The 20,792-nt window shown below is 43.9% G+C and overlaps 1 protein-coding gene and 1 long non-coding RNA gene across 6 annotated transcripts in view; one reads left to right on the top strand and one right to left on the bottom strand.

Moving 5' to 3' along the window:
- VMP1 (vacuole membrane protein 1) overlaps positions 1-20,217 on the top strand; it is a 60,859-nt gene extending 40,642 nt beyond the window's left edge. For all 5 annotated transcript variants that reach the window (XM_048324479.1, XM_048324480.1, XM_048324482.1 and 2 more), the window contains 5 exons: positions 838-918; positions 3,775-3,891; positions 6,057-6,118; positions 16,087-16,189; positions 17,459-20,217. In XM_048324479.1, the coding sequence (XP_048180436.1) occupies positions 838-918; positions 3,775-3,891; positions 6,057-6,118; positions 16,087-16,189; positions 17,459-17,602 (507 nt within the window). In that variant the 3' untranslated portion in view covers positions 17,603-20,217. The remainder of the gene's footprint in view (positions 1-837; positions 919-3,774; positions 3,892-6,056; positions 6,119-16,086; positions 16,190-17,458) is intronic.
- Positions 3,320-14,590, bottom strand: LOC125336192. Its single transcript, XR_007207697.1, has 3 exons — positions 14,374-14,590; positions 6,149-6,425; positions 3,320-3,440 (listed from the first exon to the last, which is right to left on the bottom strand). It is a non-coding gene; the product is annotated as an uncharacterized LOC125336192 (long non-coding RNA).
- Positions 20,218-20,792: the final 575 nt, after the last annotated feature.

The raw sequence follows: 20,792 nt of genomic DNA, 5'->3' as shown, positions 1-20,792 counted from the left end.
TAATAATTATTTTTTAATGTTTGCTATTCCCAAGGATTCCCAGCTTTCTGTAACTGTTGTGGCCAAGCCTGAGCAGGGAGCACTGACCTTGCTTTTATTTCTCTGGACAGTTTTGCTCCAAAAGAATTTAATCTCCTGTAAATTCACTTCTCACATTCAAACAAACTGCTTGTGAGAATCTTTATTTTTGCTTTTTAAAGGGTTTCCTGGGTGTTTGGCAAATGTTGGGACTCAGGAGTAAGGTCTGATCACAAAATAAAAGGAGGCAGCTTTGTACAGAACAGCTCCAGTCACAGGGGCTGCACCTTCCCTGCTTTTAAAGTCATTTGGGCTCAACTTGATGGATTTTAATGAATTTTACAAGTCTGTTGTAGGCAGTACCTGGAATTGGCTGTTTTGATTGAGATCATGGGTTTGGGAGAACAGATCTAAGGATATAATGGGATTGTTGTGCTCTTTCTGTTCTCAAAAAGTACCTTTTTAACACTGGAAATGGCACTGAAGGAATTCATTCCCTCTGCTTGTTTAAGGAATAAGGTATAAGGAGCACAGGCATTCCAAAGATATGGGGGAATAAATACTGGAAAACCTGTTTCCATAGCAGGGGGAGCTTAGTGCCACTCGCAGGGTTTGGAAAAACAAAACTCAGTGGCTGTGGGTGGGCAGATTTCCACCCTGAGCACCATGATTGTCCCTCTAAACTTAGGGTTTCAAACTGGCCTTTTTGGTTTAAAATTTCTCCCAATTGCTAGCTAGGAAATCCTGGAAATCACACCCTTTCTGAGCTCTGTTTGTGTGGGGTTTTCCTCATTAACACCTTTGTTTTCCTGTTTGCAGGACTTTGCTTCCCGGGCTAAGCTGGCTGTGCAGAACCTGGTGCAGAAGGTTGGGTTCTTTGGGATCCTGGCCTGTGCCTCGGTGAGTTTTTCCCAGGAACAGGGGGATTTATGGGCACAAGCTGCAGCTTGGATGTACTGCCATGGGATTCATTTTTGTTTGCAGTTTCTGTGATCTCTGGGGTGCTCAGGGAAACAAAATCTGCTGGAATTGTGTTATGGTTTCTTTAGGTGTTCATGTATTGTATCTGGCATTCTTGACATCTTCAAATCCAGAGGTGTGCATGGATTGGAGAGTGGAAAACCACCTGCAGAAACCCTGGTTAGGGTGTCCATCCACTGCAATCCTCCCACATCTGCTCTTTGGGTCCTTAGGAACCAGAGAGGGCAGAACAAGGAAACAAATTTCAGTCATGGCTGTGGAGCTACAAACTGCTCGTGGCCTTTTTAATCAAGAGGTGAAAGGAGCATCTCCAGTGATGCTGTTTTAGTTTTTGAGTAGGATAATGCTCTTCTTTCAGAATAAAAAAAATATTGGGAATTGTGGGACCCCCCCAGTCCCATTTTTCTGGAATAACCACGGCATTACCCAGCTGCTGAGGTTTTCACTCCACACTTGCCCAGCATCTCTTGGTTTCCTAAACTGTAAAGATGACACAGCCAACTGCTTGCTCAAATGTAGGTAACCTGTGTTAGCTGGGGAGAATTAATCTGATTGGAGTTGCTGACATAAAGCTCCTGCTCACTAATCCTTTGAAATGTCTTCATGTTTAGAGTGGAGTCGTAGCCTACGAGCTGCTCCTTAAATCCTCCCGGCTGGGGAGCTCTCAGGGTGCTGCTCCCTGCTCTGACTCAGTGTCCTGGGAGACATCCCTGCCCCATTCCCTATTCCTGTGTCACCCCCACGGCTTGGAGGTGGCAGGGATGAGTGACTGGGCAAGGTGGAGAAATGGAGAGCAGGAGGAAGAGAGGTGGCTGTAAACACCCTGGAGTTCCTGCTCAGTAATATTTAAACATTTGCTTAACTTCTTCCCCACTTTGCTGCGCAGGCCTTGCTCGGGCCCTGAGCTCCAGCTGGGCTGGGGGAGGGATGAGGAGCCACCAGGGCATGGCTGAGGGTTTGTAAATGTGCTCACACAACAACTGCAGGAGAAAGGGAGAGGTGAAAGGTTCCAGAGGCGTTGCAAAAGTGGGGATGCAGAGCTGTCCCTTTGCATGGCACCTCTGGGTGAGGCAGGGGGACCAAGGCAGCCCCCCATGTGTGCTCCTTGCATTTGGCTGTGCCCCCACGAGCCCCAGGGCTTTGACTCAGGGTTTCTCTGGCTTCTTGCTGCTTCTCTCTGCACTACCAGGTGTCTCCTCTGCTTGCCTCCCTTAAAATTGTGATCTTACTTCTGGATTTTAGGCAGAGTTTTATTTGATGTGTTTTTTATGACTGGAGGACTTGCTGGTGAAGTGGTAACCACTGTCCCAGCTGTGGGTCCTTGTCTGTTAAGTGGTGGCTTCTAAACGCTGCATAAAAACACCATCAAATGGAAATTAGAAGTCTGCAAGTTTATCCAGTGAAGTCAACTGACTGTCCTGTTGTTTAGTGGCAGTAAGGAAGTCAGGATTGTCTGGAGTTTATTTCTATATAAAGGCAGCTCTGGGGAAGGAACAAAGCAAGAATCAGCTCCGAAGTTCCTCACTGTGACTTGTGAGAATTTGCCCTCTTGTCTCTGTGGGCTTTTTTTGGCAACTTTGAGTAACAAGCACAGAGAAAACCTCGCTGGCTGCTCAGACACCCTCCTGAGGACTTGCTGAGTAACTTCTTGCCATGGTGTGCTCAGAGGCACCCACAGCACCCCTGCCCCAAACTCACTGCAGGGATTAAAATGTTCTGTGAACCGACAAAAGAACCCTCAGACCAAGCAGCCAAGAACACCCTGGAGACCTGGAGCAGCCTTGGCTCCGGGGAGCCAAACGCTGTGGAGTCAATAATTGACCAGCTCCTGTGCCCAGAGCAGCTGCCCCAGGTAGGGAGGGAGCTGCTGCAGCCGAGGTGGAGCCTGCTCAGGGACCGTTCCGGGGCACGATTAGAGCCCGCTTCAGATTTCTTCCTCTGCAGGTGCTGTTGTGGCTGCTCATAAATCTGAACTGCTGCTCTCCAACAGCCCAGTACAACCCTTTCTCACAGGTTGCAGGCTTGGTGGCAGAGTGTCCTTTATTCTTTCCCAATCGACACTCTTTCTTTCTTTCTTTATGTCACAAAACGCCACCAGTGCTGCAGTCTGTCACCCCAGCACCACACTGCTCCTGGGAGTGACCCTGCTCAGACAATGCCCCTGTGCTCCAGGCTGAGAGGGAAAGGTTGGAATTCGGATACTTTCTTGGTTTCATTTCAGAAATATTTTACAGATAATATCACAATACCAAAAGTCAGGCCAACAGTTTAATAATAATAAAAAATTCTTTTAATTTTAAATGAAATGCATATGCTTAATAAAATCTAATCAGTGCTTTTAAACTGGATACATATGACTATAAATGCCAGTTTTTAATGTAGTTTCTCAGCTGGAAATCACTGGGGATCAGATGGAACATTGGCTTCCAAGAGTGATGTGCCTGTCAGGGAGAAAATTCGATAAATCACTCAAAATGGCTTTGCTGTGGTTTCTGTGCATTTCACATGGAAAACTTTTCATTGGCTTTTTTCAGGATCCAGGGGTAAGGGGGGACCATGAGAATGGAATTGTCTGGGACATTGTCTAGCTGACTCCCAGAGACTTAAGTTATGTGGTGCGACATCAACATTTTTGTAATTATTAAGGCACAAGAGTTTTGGATCAAGTTGGGAGAAGGGGAAACTGTTCATTTTTCAAAATTTCAAGGTCTGTCGTGTTCCTGTCCATCCAATGTGTGCTGCAATTATTGAACCTCTTTCCCTTGCACTCCACAGATCCCAAACCCCTTGTTTGACCTGGCTGGGATAACTTGTGGCCACTTTCTGGTTCCCTTCTGGACCTTCTTTGGTGCAACCTTGATTGGAAAAGCCGTGATTAAAATGCACATCCAGGCAAGTGCTGCCCCTTCCTCGGGGCTGGGGTGGGGGGGAGGTGAAGCCTTTGATTCTCTCCCTGCCTGTTCCACTGTGTTACTTGGGAATGAATCCTGGAGTCTCCTTGCCCGACCTGAAGTAATGGAAATTAATTTGGTGCAAGGGATTTACAATAAAGGAGCTGCTGGGCTCCTCCAAACTGAGGCAAGTGAGTAATTTATAGCTGCTGACCTGCTCAGGAAATTGGTGGTTAGCCAAGGTATTTACCTACAGCCTGTACCAGACTGCCAGGGCTCCCACTCGGAGTGAACTCGCCTTTTTGGTAGCAAACACTCATTTGCACTTTGAAATGCCCTTTTTAGCTCAGTTCAGAAAACCCCACTGCGCCCTGCGGGGCTGGGCCAGCCCAGTCTGGGCGGATTTGCCGCAGTTTTGGGGCTGGAGCAGCGATTTTTGGTGTCCCAGGCCAGCTCATTTGGAAAGGGCCTGGCTTTGGTGGGCCCCGTTTTTCCTGCTCGCTCAGGGCCGTGCCAGATGTGCTGAGTTTGACAATCCAGTTGTTTTCACAAGATGTTGAGTTTTGCTTGTAAGTGCGTCACCGTTTGGTCCAAGGAGAGATGAAGTTTTGATTCCCTGGAGGATTTTCTGGTGTGGTCAGGGCTGTATCATGAGCTACGTCTCTGTTTGGGATGTTTTCAGCTGAGTTTGGGTTTTTGCAGTGCCTGTGCCTCTGTTGTTTGGAAATCTCTGCTGTGACTCCCATCAAAATAGCAGAAGCTTTTAGTATAAAATAATTTGTATTACAGCCTCATCAAGCTGCTTTAAAAATCTTTGTTTTGCCCTAAACACAAGCTTTTTTCTTCCAATCATTTTTAAATGGTTATTTTGTTTTGCCCAGTGCTTAAACAGAAAACAATAAATAGATTTGGAAATTCTTCCGTTTACTGGGATAGAACAGCTTTTTCTCCACACTTATTTTTGTATTATCTGAATTTTCTTCTGCTTTTAAATCTGTGTGTTGCTCAAATGGGTTCTGGCAACACAGAAAAGTGAAATAATATTAGATCAATATTCCTTTTATTATTTTAATTGCCTTGTTCAGCTACCACAGTGTTTGCTGTGTAATTTATAGTGCTCCACACTCAGATCCCATGTAAGTGAAAAAACATTTCCCAGTGTCTTGTACAGTTGGTAAATCATCTGATTTTGTAATAGGCTCAGCTTTTAGAATTCTCTTTTTCAAGCACACCCTTGTGCAATAGCCTTGATTTTTTTGAGTGATCTGGCTGGACTTGGAATTTAGGAAATGTGAGAGTCATGGAAAGGCTTTTAATGCAATGTTCAGACAGGAAGTGAGTGACTGGTGCAGTGGCCATCCCGGGGCTGCTTTGAACTGGCCCCTTCCTGCGGACCACAGGAGCCTCTAGCTGGAGTCCCAGCCCTTGTTCCCAGCCTGGGGAGGGCAGCTCTGCTTAGGCCAGGCTTAAATTGGTCTGAGGAGGCTGTGGGAGCTGTGTGTACCCTCAGCTACCACTCACAGGCTGCTCACTCCTTGCTGGCGAGCAGGACAAATGTGCAGAGGCTGTTTTAACAGCATTTTAAGTGGTTTTAGAAGTGGTAAAATCATGGCCATTGAGATTTTCCGCGAAATAAGATGTGTTACAGAAGTTTTTAATTGAAATTACTCTGTTGCAAACAGTTTGGTTTATCACAGGCACTCTCACAGGTGCCCAAAGGCTCTTTCTTTGTTTTTCATTGAGTATTTTTTGTTGTTTCTGTCTGAATCAGGGAGACTAAAACACATTATTTTTCCCTCCTGTGATCTGGAAGCCCACGTGTTTGTGTGAGGGGCTGTGAATTTCTCTGGCTGTTTTTCCATTCAGACATTGTTGACGGAGTAAAGTGACCTTGAGCTTCTGGGAATGGGAGTTTGGGGAGGATGAGAATGGGCAGCAACTGGCTGCAAAAACACTGCAAGAAATGCAAACTGTGAGGAAAGAGAGGCAGAAAGCGAGCAGCTTTTCTCTCTCCTGCCTCTTTTTGAGGAGAATGTTGAAAAATAAAGAGGAGAGGAGGGAAAGCTGGGTAGGAGCTGCTTGGGAAGGAACACAAAGTGTCCCCCCCATTGTCTGTGCTTCCCCTCGGCTCCAGGCTTTCTGTAACTGCTCTTTTCCTTCCTACAGAAACTCTTCGTTATTATCACGTTCAGCAAACACATCGTGGAGCAGATGGTGGCCCTCATCGGGTGAGTAATTCCCAGCACAGTAATTAATACCTGCACCCATTAAGTGGAAAAGTACTGGAGGAGTCAGCTCAGATGTGCTGAGGGCGTGCTTTGTTCCAGGCTTAGCCCCACACAGAGTTTAGGTCTCGCTTGCAGCTCCTTCCCCGAGTCCTTGGAGAAGTTTGCTGGCCCGGAGGCTCAGGGTTGTGGGGTCAGCACTGAACCTTCACCCCAAAGCAGGATCCAGCTCTTCCACTCACACATCCCTGCATTTACAGCTGCACATGGGCTGTTTGCCCTGCATTTTCTGCAGTGGTGTAGTGTGATCCTATGGCAAAAAATGAGAAAGTTTATAGAAAATTATAGAGAAAAATCACAGAATTCTGTGATTCTCTATTAAAAACTTGAGATTTTATGCAGTGCTCCAAGATGAAAATAAACATCCTCCTTAACTGGAACTACCTTATACATTTACAGCATTAAATCTCTCATAAAACATCAGAATGAGGAATTTGGTCTGTAGAGTTTGATCCCCATTCTGTTAAATTTGGTAGAAATGAGTTTCCATGGATGAAGTGTCCTGATTTCGAGAAGGTTTGGTTTGGGTTATTTTTTTATTAATTCTTTAGTAACTGGTGCCTATTTTATTTTTTAAGTTAAAATATCAGTTTAAAACAGGAAAATTAGGCAAACCCTCAGTTGGCAACTGAGAGGGGGAAAAACAGACAAAAACCAGATTTACACTAATGAAGGTGGGACACTGAAGGTGAAGTGTTGGATTTATTTGCCTCACATTTTACCTGTTCAGTCATGAAATTCTGTGTCATTTTAAAATCCGTTGTTGATGCTACCCTTCCCTGTCAGATAATCCAGCAAATGCCATCAAACCATGCAGGAGTTTCATAAACTGCTTGGATGCAAACAAAGGATGCAGTTTAATGAATTTAAATGTAGGCAGCTGCATCAAACCCTATGGATTGCATCCAAAATTCCCATTTAATTGTTCAGAGCAGGGTGGAAGCTCCTGCCTGTTCTGAGGGCACTGCTGGGTTCAGGGATATGCAGGGTTGGAGTTTTAAGTGTGAGTCTCTAACATGGAAATGGAAAGTTTTATTGTCGGGGGGGTTGGGTTTTTTTAAACTAAAATGAATCCAACCTCTAGTCTAAATCCATAAAATGAATTCCAAGGTGTTTCTGCTTCTCCAGGGTTTCTTCTCTGGGGCAAATGGATATTTTGCTACCCAAAGTGTAATAACTATTTTCACATAAAATCCACACTCCTCAAGAAAAGTTTGAGGGGAGGAATGTCTAGAAATAATTCCTTTTAAAACAAAACTCCAGGCAGGGATGCTGTACAAAGAAAAGGAGTGTCAGAAGAACCTGGCAGGGCATTTCACTGACGAAACAAATCCTGGCTTTATTATTCCTGATCTTCTGCTCGAGCATCTGCTTTGTACCTAAACTCACAATGAATTTGTTGCTTTGAACATTATTTTGAAAAGAGGGGGAGAGAGAGAGAGAAATGTGGTTTCTTTTAAGCATCTTGAGTTTTTTTCAGTATCAATCACTCCAGACAGTTTGATCTGCCCCTAGCTCAGGTACATTTCCAAGGATTTACTCTCCTGTGGATGCTTTGAGCCAAAACCAGTAGATTTTTCCTACTTCATCTGTCTTGGAGATAATTTTGCATTGAATTACTTCGAATGCATTCACAGGAGCTCTGCTGGGCTCGAGTTTTATTGGAGGGTTGATGTCAGAGTTAAAAAATGTTCCTGGGAGACAGTGAGATTTTTGGAATGTCCCGGTATCCTTGACTTTTCTCAAGCTGTCTCCAGCATTACCTCATCAATTTCTGTTAGAATGGAGCCTCAAACATGTTAAACAATACCTTGCTCTAAAAGCCCTATTATTGAATTAAAACAGAGCTCTGTTTAATGGTCAGTAACTTTATTTTAATCAAATTCTATCCACCACAATGACTTTAGACTTTCTTTGTCTGGGCTGTTGTTCTTACACAATAGGAAATATCTGAGCACAACACCTGAAAATAATGAGCATATTGATAGCCAGGATAAATGGAACCTAGACAGAAGATTAAATTGTGAGATAAAGTCTGAGAATATCTGATTTTATAAGCCAAGGAGAATTTTTTGACAATTATGTGATTTTTAGTCAAAAAGCAAAGCTGATTCATGTGCAGACCTTGCTCTTTATTGTCACTGGATGCTGCTGGGTCCCACAATGAGCCTGCCATAATATCATGAGGCTGCTTTAATATCATTTAATTTGATTTTACAGTTTTGTCTAGGTCTCCATTACAAACAGATCATAAAATATTTTTTTTCGGTTAATTAAATAAAAAAGGAAATGGAAAAGAAAACATGGCAGGAAATTAAGAAGCTGTTTATAGAAAATTTGAAATTTTTTGAGAATTTTTTTGGTGGTAGCTGGAGAACAAAAACAGGACAGAGGGACTTGTTGGGGAATGAGGGAGATGAGTGGGTTTGAGAAGTGGGGTTGGTGTGAGGTTGAAATCCAAGCTGAGAAGGATTTCCAGAGGTGCTGGAACTCACTGGGGCTGGGAATTTCCAACCAGTTCCACCAGTCACTGCTTTGAGTTGTTTTGTTGGTGCCTCAGTGCTGGAAGAGGATCCTGCTCTCCCTGAGCTTTGGTGAGGGAAGATGCTCTGGAGGAGTTCTGTGTCCTGTCCCTTCAAGAAGACTTTAATGCTGATTTTAGGCCAAACCCAGCCCTGTTCAGACATTTCATTATGGTGTGTGTTGTGGGGTTTTTTGGCTCCTCTATCTTTCCGTTCCTATTTTTTACCTACCGCTGCAGGGCTGTTTGTGAAGTCACACTGTGCAAAGCGCTTCAAAGCAGGATGATGTTTGCTGGGAAGTGGCAGTTTTAAATGCAGATTAAGAATGCCCAGAAAACTACTGAAAAAGTAGTTCTCAAAGCACACACCATCCACAAAACAGTGGCCATCCATTCTGGTGGTAAATGTTCAGAAAGAAAAAAAAAAAAAATCTGCATTTTTTTAGGGAGAAATCCCGCCCTGCAGGCAGAGATTCCCTCTGGCTGTGGGTGATGATGAACTCTGCAGTGTCTGGGATTGTTCACCAAGAGGTGCCCAGGTGCTGCACCAGGGCTGGATCCTACAGCAGCAGCAGTGAATTTTACCTGCAGTAAATCAGAATCCCAGAATGGTTTGGGTTGGGAGGGATCCTAAAGCTCATCCAGTCCCATCCCACCCTGCCGCGGGCAGGGACACCTTCCACTATCCCAGGCTGCTCCAAGCCCCGTCCAGCCTGGCCTGGGACACTTCCAGGGATGAGGCAGCCACAGCCTCTCTGATGCCTTCCTAATTTTAAGACTCATCTATTCAGGTAATTAGTGAGTGAATAAACTGATTTGAGGTTAAAACAGAAACCAGTGAGATTGTGCTACTTTGATTTTTAAGTCCCTTGCTCAGTGCTGCGTTCTGTGGGTGTCACCTCTGAGAATCAACAAATCCACCCAAAAATATCAGGGCTCCTGAAGTGTCCTTAACTCAGTGGTTTTTGTGGAACAGCTTTCCACCCTTCCCAGCTCTGCAGGCCAGTGTGAGTGATTGCACAGCTGAAAGAAAAGCAATTTTTTGGTCACAGGTACTGGAAGCATTGCCTGGACAAACCAGTTTGCTGCTATTTCTTGTGCCATAATTCTTTGCTTACAACTTAATCTCAGTTGATGCTGGTAAAGGGAGCGTGGTGTTCCTTTCACCAAAAAAGCACAAATGAGATCATGGTGACTGATGTGACTGGAAAGTTTGCTTAAAGACTGTTGGGGGTTTTTTAGTCAAAAATAATTTACAATACAGATTTAGGTTACTTCTTTAGAACACAAGGCAAGAAGTGATAAAGGAACAACCAGAAATCTTGTCCTGGGGTGGGAAGAGCTGGGCAGTCACTTCACAGCCTCCTGAGAGGAATTTTGAGAGGTTAAACCAATACCCCTGGCACTTGTTGGTTCAAAACTGAACAACCTTCCTGGCAGAGGTTCATCAGAAACCTGGGGGATGTGCCCTAGGCACAACAGAGCAGCTCCACACAAAAATGGCCCTGAAAGGGACACAGATGTGGCTGAAATTTGAGGAGCTCTGGTGTTGAAAGCCTTCCAGTGGATCACAACAGAATTAGAAGAGTTTATTTGCAAAAGGCTTGAAGGATTTAACTCTGAATAAGCAAGGGTTTTTACCCTAAATTGAGTTTTAAAAAAAGAATCTTTAAAAAGCAAGCAGAAGTTTTGTTCCAAAGAGCAGCAGTGAGCAGAGCTAAGGACGGGCAGGTCAGAGATGTTGAAATTCCTAATTTTGAAAGGATTGATTTAACATAACAGAATGTCCCAAGGAGAAAGCCCTGGAGCCTCCTGGGCTGCCGTGGGCATTGGAGCGTGGCTCAGGTGGAAACCACGTCAGACCTGGGCCCATTTGAGCTCTGTAAACTTCACCAAGATCTTTCCTTTCTTCATCTCATAAAGCAAATGAAGCTGCCAAGGAGCCCTTTTAACCCCTAAACCTTCCTGTTGATCCTGACCATAAACCAGATTTATTTTCTGCAGCTTCAGAGCTCTGGGCACAGAAAACAGCTCAGTTCCAGAGCCGTGCTGAGGCCGGGGGTGGTGGTGGGAGCTGGGGGCTCTGGTTGCTCCTCAGGGGCTGGGGAGCCCAAGTTTGGCTGAAAAGGGAGCTGGGTCCAGCTTTGGGCTGCCCCAGCCCCCAGGATTCAGGTTTTGGGAAGCCCCAGATTTCCCTAAACCCAATCCAGGTTTGGACTTTCCCAGATCCCAGGATTCAGGTTTTGGGCAGCCCCAGCTCCCAGAGCTGAGTCAGGCTCAGGCTGAGCCCCTCTGAGTCACTGCAGGGTCCTGCTGGTGGTGCAGCCTCGGGGAAATGGATGGTTTAAATACTGTGAGAATCTTTATCAGCACAGGAAATGACAGCTCATTAAAATACTAACCGTTAAGCCAGTTTAGATCACTGTCTGGAAAAAAATTAACCATTGAAGGCTCAGAGGACTCACAGGAAGAAAGGTGCCCTGTTTAGACAGGGGACACGTTATGCAAATGATTCAGCTTTGCTAATTGGCCAGTGACATAAAAATATTTCCACTGGAATCTGTTTTTCAGTGGTTTAGAAAATGTCTGACTTCCAAAGAAGTCGATACCACCGTGCTGGAGTGAAACTTCTGAGGGAGGGAGGGAGGGATGGCTGAAATACCCAAATTCGGTGCCTGTTCCTAAATGTTTTATGGCTTTGGAGCTGCAGGATGGATTTTTCTTGTGTTCTCACAGGGGAATGGAGAAATGGGAACCAATTGGTGTTGGTGGGATTGTTTAATGGTGTTTTCCATAATTGTTGGGAAGGTGAAAGCCTTTGCCTTCCCCCTCCGGCCTGGCTGTCAATAGTCTGATTGAAATAAATTGTTTTAGAAGAGCTGAAGGTCCAGGCAGGGAGGAGCCCATCGCAGCACGTTCCCTTTCTTTGTGAGATCCCTCAGTGCCACTTCACTCCCTTTCTGCAGCGGGAGATAATCCCTGGCCTTGGGCAGTGCCTGGGCAGTGCCAGCCCCACGGGGATTTGCCTCTCGCTGCTCTTCTGTTGTTCCCTGTTGTCTTCATTTGGAATTGTGGTGGCATTTCCCAAAGGATGTTTTTCTCTCGGTGTTTCAGCCCAAAAAAGCCGAATCTGGGCAAAACCTGCTGGTGTTTGTCCCGAGCCCCCGAGCGTGTGGAGTCTGAGGGAAAGGGATTTTCCAAGCTGAGGGCTGTGGATATTGGAGGGATTATCCATAAAGTGGGGCCGTGACTCAAAATTGCATCACCTTCCCGAGGTGTGTCCAGCCTTGTTTGCACCTTCTGTTTCCCCATAGGGCTCTGGTTTCCCTCCAGGTTAGAATTTCCTTGATTAAATTAAATTAAATTAAAGAAATCCCATGTTTGTGACCCCCCAGTGCTCCCAGTTTGCTGAGCATCCCCCTGGGGGAAGGATCCCAGTTTTTCACAGGGGTCAGGCTCAGGGCTGGCCGCACTGAGGTTCTTACTTACATTTTTAATTTCCATCAGAACAGCTCAGGGTTAATCAGCTGCTTCAGCATCTCTGGATGTTCGAGGTCTCTTATAAATGGGAAACTTCCATAAACTTTCAAATTTTCATTCATGAAAAATCCTGTGGTTTTGTTCCCAAAATTTGAGTCTGCAGTGGCAGCTTCTTTCTTTTGGAAAACACTTGTGAATTCTAACATTTCTCTCTGGAAAAGCAGGCAAATATCCACATGTGCTTTGATAAAATGGGAATTCTATATCCTAATTTATGGTCCGACAGATTTTTTGTGAGATATTGGTGCAATGACACTGAAAGGCAGCATTTGATAGAGACTTGTGCTTCAGCATTTAGCAGAGTTGGAATTAATTCCTGAGTGTTCCCAACCTCTCCAAGCATGGGCTGAGAGATTTCAGTCACTCAAGAGCAACCCATACTCCTAAAGATCTTGTAAGATGAAAATTATGGCTTATGATTAAGTAGTCTTAAGTAAGTATTTTTAATATTAGTAAAAATGCAGATGACTGGAATATCAAATTCCTCCTTTTTGTAAGCTGGCCCAGGGAAAATACACTTTTTTCTCCTGTGGGTTTGGTGCTTCATCCTGGTGCCTTTGAGTAAAATCCTCCCTGTAGTTCCAATGGTTCTGTTAAAAAGATTTAAAAGTTTCCCAAAAATCACTTAATGACCAGTGAAAGGCATTTGAGGTGCAGCTGTTGACAGTTGTTCTTGGAAAAGAAAATTAATAAATTTAAGCACAGATTTGCTGTAACTGGACGAAGTTCTAAGAGTCAGATTCTGCAGGTTCTTGGTGTAATTTTTAAAATAATCCTCGAGCAATTTTGCTGAATCTCTGTCATGTGGTGCTTCAAACAAATGGGAATTTTGTTTGATTTATTGGAAAAAGAGCTTTGGAATTTGTCATTTGGATAGAAATCATAGCTCTGAGTTAAATAAATGTGCATCTGTTTAATTACAGATACCAGGTAACAGTTCTGAAAACAGGCACCAAGGGGTTTTTTCAGTGAATACAGATTTTTAATGGGTATCTATGTTGTAGTATTAGAAGTCATGTTTTTGACTGAAATGTTATGCTTTTAATAAATTTAAGATTATCAAAGGCTAGTCCAATTTTGGGGAGCTTGTTCTCAGTTTCAGTTCTCTGTGAAACATTAAAATTTAGCAGAGAATCAGAATGGATCCGAACAAAAATTTAATATTTAACGTTAAGAGTTTCTAAAACAACTTCTGAATCAAAACTTCTTCTGAATCAGAATTTCTCCTTCCATATTCTGGATTTGAAAGAAAATGGGTTTGATTCCCGAAGGAAAACGCAGGGAATGGGGTTTGCATTATTCCGGGATTATTTCCCAGCATCTTCCTTCTCCCGTCCTGTGAAACTCGCGGTTTTTGAAGGTGCTGAGTGCAGGAATTGTGATGCAAATCTGGCCCCTCTGGCCCGGCCCTGCCTGGTCCTACCCGGATCCCACAAAATTCATCCCCAAGTCCTCCCCCTCCTCCTCGGATCAGCGCAAAGGGATCTCCGAGTTGGATTTGTGAGGTTTGCAGGGACACAGAACTCACTTATTTCCAATTAAATTAAATTATTTTTAAGATTTTTAGATTTAAGATCATGCCTTCAGATATCAGGTGGCACATATCTGAGTGATTAAATGATTTAATTTGATCCAAAAAAGCACCAGTAACTAATACTATGCTGCCAAGATGGGATTTCAAGAATTTCATGTGGATTCCTGATTTTTTAGGTTTTCCTCTCCTTATTTAAATCTCTGCACAATTTTTTTCAGAATTAAAGTCTTTACAAATGTACAAAAATTTGCAGATTTAGAAGCTGAGGTCCTTGCATTGAGGATCTTGTAGATCTTCAAAATTGCTTTAATAAAATTATTTTGTGCACTTAATTAATTGTCGTGCTCAGAAAAGGGAAAAAAAAAGGGAATTGTTTAGTGAGAAAAATTTTGAAATATTGTTTTGGTGCACCAGGAGCTCCTCAAGTCTCTGAACTTGGGTTTCATGTTTTTGTTCTGTGTTTAATTCAATTTGGGGACTGACTGAGTTCAGTTTCTGTGAAGAACGGAGTCATTTGAACACCACCCTGTTAATCATTGATCCCTCATCATTTAAATATTCCTCATTTCTTAATCATGCAGAAGTCGAAAAGTAAACCATTACCTTGCAGTCGCTCTTCAGGCTCCCAAGAACTGTCTGAAAAAGAAAAGAAACCTCAAAATGTTCCTCATGTTCAGAGTGTGACTCGTCCCGGAGTCCCTGGGAGAGCTTTTCCCAGGAATAGTCAGCGCTGAGACGGCTCTGGAACACTGGGAATCCTTTGGAACATTGACACACTCTTGTGTAAAATGGATAAGGGACGTGCTTTGGGCTCCACAGGTTTTTGTTTCCCTGAATTTTTACCAGTCCGGGCAGAGAATTTCCTCACCCGTTTGTCTCACGGGGCGGTGAATCACGGGGGAAGCGACCTTCTGCTGGGAAATGGGTTCAGAAAACCTCCTTTGCCCCTGGCCATGAAGGAAATAGATTTACTGGAGGAGAATGAGACACTTTGTTTCGTGCTTTTCATAAATTCCTAAAATTAGAAAGCTGTTAGTTTTTAATTGGGCTTTGGCCTGGAAAAGGGAATATGGTGTCAGAATAGGAGGCTGAGGGGAATGGTTTGAGTCACCCAGAGGGAGATGGTCAGTCGTACAACTTGTTGGATGTACAAGTGGTGTATCCTGGGTCTGAAGTGTGTTTTACTAAACCCTCCCTGGAGTAGCAGCAGGAGTGGTGGAAATAATAAAACCAAATAATCAAAATTTAGGTGAGTTTTTTTAATGTAGAAGAGCATGGTGATTTCTTTAAAATTAAACAAAAAAATCTCCTTTCTCTTTGAAATCCAAGTGGTCAGTAATGAGAACTCCCCCGTGGCTGGAGTTAGGATGAGGTGGATGGTGTGGATCCAACTTTGGGAGCGTTCTCCCCACACAGCTCAGGCCGTGGTGATCATTTAGAATTTATATTTGATTTGGGAGTTTTTTAGAGGTTGTGACCATTCTTAAAGGGTTTTGGATCTCCTGCTAAGTAGGATTTAAGGAAAAGCTGCTGGAAGCCTGGAGGCTGCTGAGAGCCTGCCCAGCATCAACTCAGAGCGCTCCCGTTCCCAAAGCGGGATGTTTCCAACGTCGGGAAAAAGGTGTTCAGCTTTTGTGCGAGCCCTCTGCCAGGGAGCCTGGCCCGATTCGGGGCAGGGTTCAGATCGCTCCTTTGTTCCTTTGTTAATCCCGGCTCGGGGGAGGCGCTCCAGGATCTGCTCCCGCATTCTTTTTGGGAAGGGATGACGCACGGATTGTCCTAATAAGGACTTGGCTGGGGCGAGGGGCCGGCTCCGTGCGGGAGAGGGGGCGAGGCTTGGGGCGAGCAGTTTCTTTTTTAACCGAGGGATGACACAAGCCCCAGTCATTTCCTTATTAATCGGTTCAAACCAGTTCTTACAGGAACTGCCGCTGATAAATGTGGGACTTCTCCGAAGTCATTCATTGGGTTCTCAGCGCCGCTGCCTCCTCCTGCCTCCAAGGAAATGCTCCCGCTCCCGGCTTCTTCCTCTCTTCCCAGCACTGTCTTGCTCAGAAATATTTTTCTTTTTAAGCACTTTTTGAGGATGGGGAAATACATCCCTCCCGAAGTATCAGATCAAAAGATGAAATGTGTTTTATTTCGTGGGTTTCTGTTTTCTCGAGTAGCTTCAAGTTTCCTTCTGAGCTGTGGCTCAGCCTTTGAACTTTGTTCTAATTAGGTAAAGTGGTAAGTTTAAAAAAAATGGTTTTTTTTGTTTTTGTTTTTTTTTTCTTCCCTATTTTGTCTTGTTCTCTGGGATGAACTTTCCATCAGTGCTATTCCGAGTATAGGTCCTTCTCTTCAGAAGCCATTTCAAGAATATTTGGAAGCTCAGAGGATAAAACTTCACCACAAATCCGACAGTGCTGTGCCACAGGTAAGACCCTCTTTGCCTCCCTCCCTCCCCAGCTCATTTTTCCCTTCCCTGCCTGTCTTTGCCTTGTAGTTTTTACCGATGGAACTCCCGATTCTGTTTTTCAAAGATCTGCACTGACCCAGGGAATAGATAAAAATCTCATTTAAAAAGCAACCTGGGAATTAAAAATATTAATTGTGTGCAACTGCATTTAAATCCTTTTGAGAATAAATGAAAGTATAAAGCAAAACCAGTGGTTTGTCCTGCCTCTGCATTAGCTGCCTCTTGGGAAAGTTAAATTTAAGGAGAAAAAAGTTGCCTTTCCATGTGAAATGGTAACAGACTGGGCAGCACCGCTGCCTTAGAAGCCAGTGGGATCTGTGGCTCAGTGGACAGTAAGAGAAATAAAATCCCCAAGCCTTTAGTCTTTGAAAGGAAAAAAAATTACAGTGTTCAGAGCAGGTACAAGGGGCAGAAGTGTACTTTCATACAGAAAAAAACCCTTAAAATGTAAAAAGCAGTATTTTAAAAAACTTGCCCTGAATTTTCAGTGGAACAGAGCAACTTTGATATGAAATTCTTTAGGCTGCTGAGGCGTTTTGAGATAAAATCCGTGAATCCAACTCACATTTCACGTGCAATATTTGTAGCTATTGGGAATGTCCCTTTGCCCATTTTACCACAAAAGAGCCGGACTGGGGAGGCTCTGGCTGGAGTCAGGAAATGTGCAGTGATTTCTGGGCAGGGATTTCTGGGCAGAGCATTGCTGCCCTCCTTTGACAAAAAGCACAACGTGAGAATTCCCGTGAAGTGGCACCGGCGCCGCAACTTCCAGGGACACCAGAGTCGGATCCTAATGGGGAGATAACCCAGAATGGGCAGTTTAGGGAAAAAACACATTGTTAACCAATGACCTGATTGTTTTCTCTGCGAGGAACATGACGGGGGATGTCAGGCAGGGGCTGCTAATTCTGAACTCCACGAATTGTTAGCGAAGACCAAACAATACTGGGAATAATAAATCACTGTGGGAGCACACTGGGAACGATCGGGGTTCGTCATCTGCCCGCCAGTGGATTTGGCAGCCCCTCCTGCATTATCTTTCAAGGGACTAAAGTCAGCTTTGCAGAGGGACCTGCAGGAATCCTGACGGGTTGCACTTGGTTCCTGTTTTTAATTTGATTAATTGCAGAATAAAGACACTGTCAGGCTTTCCCCTTTCACCCAGAACTCTCCGTTGTTCTGTCCACTAATCTTTATTCTCCTCCTCCTTCTGTTTTGTCTCTTCAGGGGGAAAACTGGCTATCCTGGATGTTTGAAAAATTGGTGATTGTCATGGTTTGTTATTTTATCTTATCTATAATCAACTCCATGGCCCAGAGCTATGCCAAGCGACTGCAACAGAAGATGTACTCCGAAGAAAAAACCAAATGAGCTTGGGAAAAATGGGAAAAACCCCAGGATGGGTTTTGGCAGACACGAGAAATGACACATCTTTTCATATGTTTAAAAATCAGCATTATTCAAAAGGGGGAAAAATTTTTTAACATGAAATTTCAACTCTTAACAAGGTTTTTTTTTGTTTGATTTTGAAAGTAATTTGGATATTAGAGCAAAGGTTTCACTGACAAACTTAAAAATGTTAAGGTAAGGTGTAAATGCTTCACGAGTCTGGGTTGTGGTTTACAGGATGGACAATGGGATGTTAAATGGAGTTTAACACAAATGTTGTCCATCCAAATTACTTCCAAAACTGATTATTTAATACTCTCCATCTCCTGATTTAACTTCAGACTGACCTGAGGGTAACGTTTCCTTTTGAAGGGTGGCTGTTTTGCTTTTTCCATAACTTTCAAGACCATCTAAATGTAAATAACTGAGTACAGACTGGGTACCAACTGTTGCATGTCCCTCATGGTAAGGCTGTTCTGTCTGAATTCCCAGTGTCCCATTGCATTGCACGCTGGAAAAGCCACCCTCTCCCACTTCATGATGTTAGCAGAGATGGTTGATGTCAAATGCTGAAGCCAACATTTTTTATTCTGTATATTTAGAATGAAGTTAAGATAAAAACTTTATAAAGTCATCTTTGATCATTCCAGAATTTCTTGTGTCAGTCTTTTTAAGCTGTTTCTTTTCCTCTCTCACTTTTGGATGCTCTGTGCATGTTTGCTCATCCTTCCTGTACTAATGGTGCTCAAATCCTTTGTTCTTTTTTTGTTTTGTTTTGTTCTTTTTTTTGTTCTTTTTTCTTCAGAACTTCTTGCTTAGCAAAGGAAGGAGGGAAGGCCATGCCTTGCTTGAAGCACAGTCACTGCTTAAATAGATTAAATAGAGAACAAGATTGGTTATCCTAAATTCTGCTCAGGTGTTTGCCCCTGAGGCCAGAACTGTGGGCAGTGGAGGAGAAGAGAGGGGGAAGAGTTAAGATTCCAGCTGAAAGCAGATTTTATGGCTACCCAGCAATGGTGCAGAGAACTTTAGAGAACCCTTAACCTCATGCTTTTAAAGTCAGATTTGTTATGATCAGTGTGTGTCAGTTCTGATGTACAGGAACAGAATTGATATTAAAATGGCTCTTTTCCCTCCTTAGTGCATAAATCCCCACTGCTGCTGTACCTGTATCGCTGCTCTGATCACTTCTGAACGATTGTTTTTTACTTTTATCGTAAGGGGTAAGCACCAAGAATTAATTTGCCTTTCTAATTAGCGTTCTCAGGAGGTGGCCCAGAGTCCGGGGCAGCTGAGCTGCTGCTCCTGCTTAGCTTAGGCTGCTCGGTGCCCCAGGTTAGGCAGGGCTGGAGCCAGGTGTGTTCGACCCTGCCCGAGTGTCCTGTCGTGTTGCCAGCGTCGTGCCATGCCATGGCTGTACCATCCTGTCGGATAGCTTATCAGACTGATGTTGACTGTTGGATCTCATGGCAACAACAGTCGGTAGGCTGTCTGACATTTTGGTATCTCTCATCTGACTGTTTCTCATCCATCCCCAGCTGTTTCCATTGAGCATCAGCAGCACATCAGTGTCTTTGGTTGGGCTGGAAATGAGCTCAGAGGGCCCGCGGTGCCGCGGTCCTGCAGAACAAAGCCCTTGTAAAGCTTCCCCTGGGGGGTGAGGTTTGTACCGATTCTCTTGGCTTCACAGGGACCTTCAGGCAGTGCTGGGAATGAGTGGGGAGGATTTGCATAGACTGCTCGGACAGATTCAATTCCAATATCTGAAAGTCTGAGCGCAGGATTTGCTACGAGGGAGTTGAAAGCACAAAGGCCGTTCAGCTGCTCCTGGTGATTTTTAAAAGGTGAACAGTATTTACTAAATCTTTCAAATTTTTGCCCTAAATATGGCCTTTGAAAATAATGTCACAAAGAACTCGTTGTGGTACAATTCCAAACCCCACAGCTCTGTTTGGAACTTCACTTTTTCAGCCTACAGACCCCTCAGAGTTGCATTTCCCCTCAGGACACTGCATCAGTGACAGCCCGTGGCTGCTCTCCCCACTTCTAGTGGCAGCTTTTTGGTCCCCAAATCTGTCACCTGAGGGACACAGGTATTTATTAACCTCTCACACTTCTGGGAGGGGTTGGGGTTCCTGTGTGCTCTCAGGTTGGAATTAGGACTCTGCAACAACAACTAAATGAGAAAAAAAAACCCTTTTCCTAGAGCCTGAGCCAACAAACTGCACCTTTCTAAATGTTTTAGAGGTCTCCTTAAAATTCTGCCTCTTGCCTGCTGGAAAACCACAAGGAAAACTGAAAGCTTCCTCCCACTTTTGGTTCAATATGTTTACATATATACAGTGTGAAATATATATATATATCTATATCTATAGTTCTTCAGCTTGTGTTTCCATGTGTCCATTCCAATAAGCTCTGCTGTTAATTTGAAGCTTTCTAACACTTAAGGAAGTGATCATTCTACCTGCTTCTACCTGGGATATAAGACTTGGTAAAAGGTAAAAAAAAACCTAATAACAGAAACAAAAGTGACACAAACCTGATGAGATCTGCAATGGATAGCTTTATGTTGCTTAAATAAACAAAGAAATAACGTTTCCCAGTGTTTATTTCAGCTGGATTGTTTCCATTCTCTGTATTGAACTCTCTTGGTAACACTGTGACATTTGCTGTCCCAAACATTCTCCAGGTGTGAACACAGAAGATAATTCAGCAGTTGCATTTTGTGCCTTTAGAGAAAGACTCGGCCTTTAGCATTTGACCTGAAAACATGGATTTTGCTCCCTTAACCCAAAGTTTCCTTTTGTTGCACATAATCTTCATTACACATTGGAAGCAGTCAGTCAGTTCAGTGTGTTGGACACAAATCCAAAGGGAGCTCTTGCAAGAGGAACAATCTTGGCACAAATCCCTATTTTTAGCTGCTGTTTCTTGTAGTTAGCCACTAAATAAAGTATCTTGGGGGTTGTTTTTCTGGGAATGACTGAAAATCACACGGAAGTAACAGCCCTCTAAGAACAGCTAATGACTTTAATGTGATGGAGATTTATTTTTTTTTTGTCTCATTATCTGTGGAACGAGGTCAGGTAGGGCTGCAGCTCCTCCTCCTCTGCGTTCTCTCCTTGTTTTCCTGCCTGCCCTGAGGACTGTGCCTCCCCGAGCTCTCTGAGGG

The sequence above is a fragment of the Corvus hawaiiensis genome, chromosome 20 (genome assembly GCF_020740725.1).
Source record: "Corvus hawaiiensis isolate bCorHaw1 chromosome 20, bCorHaw1.pri.cur, whole genome shotgun sequence".
Taxonomy (NCBI): Eukaryota; Metazoa; Chordata; class Aves; order Passeriformes; family Corvidae; genus Corvus; species Corvus hawaiiensis.
Note: the sequence above shows the minus strand (reverse complement) of the source record. Positions and strands in the feature narration are given on the sequence as shown.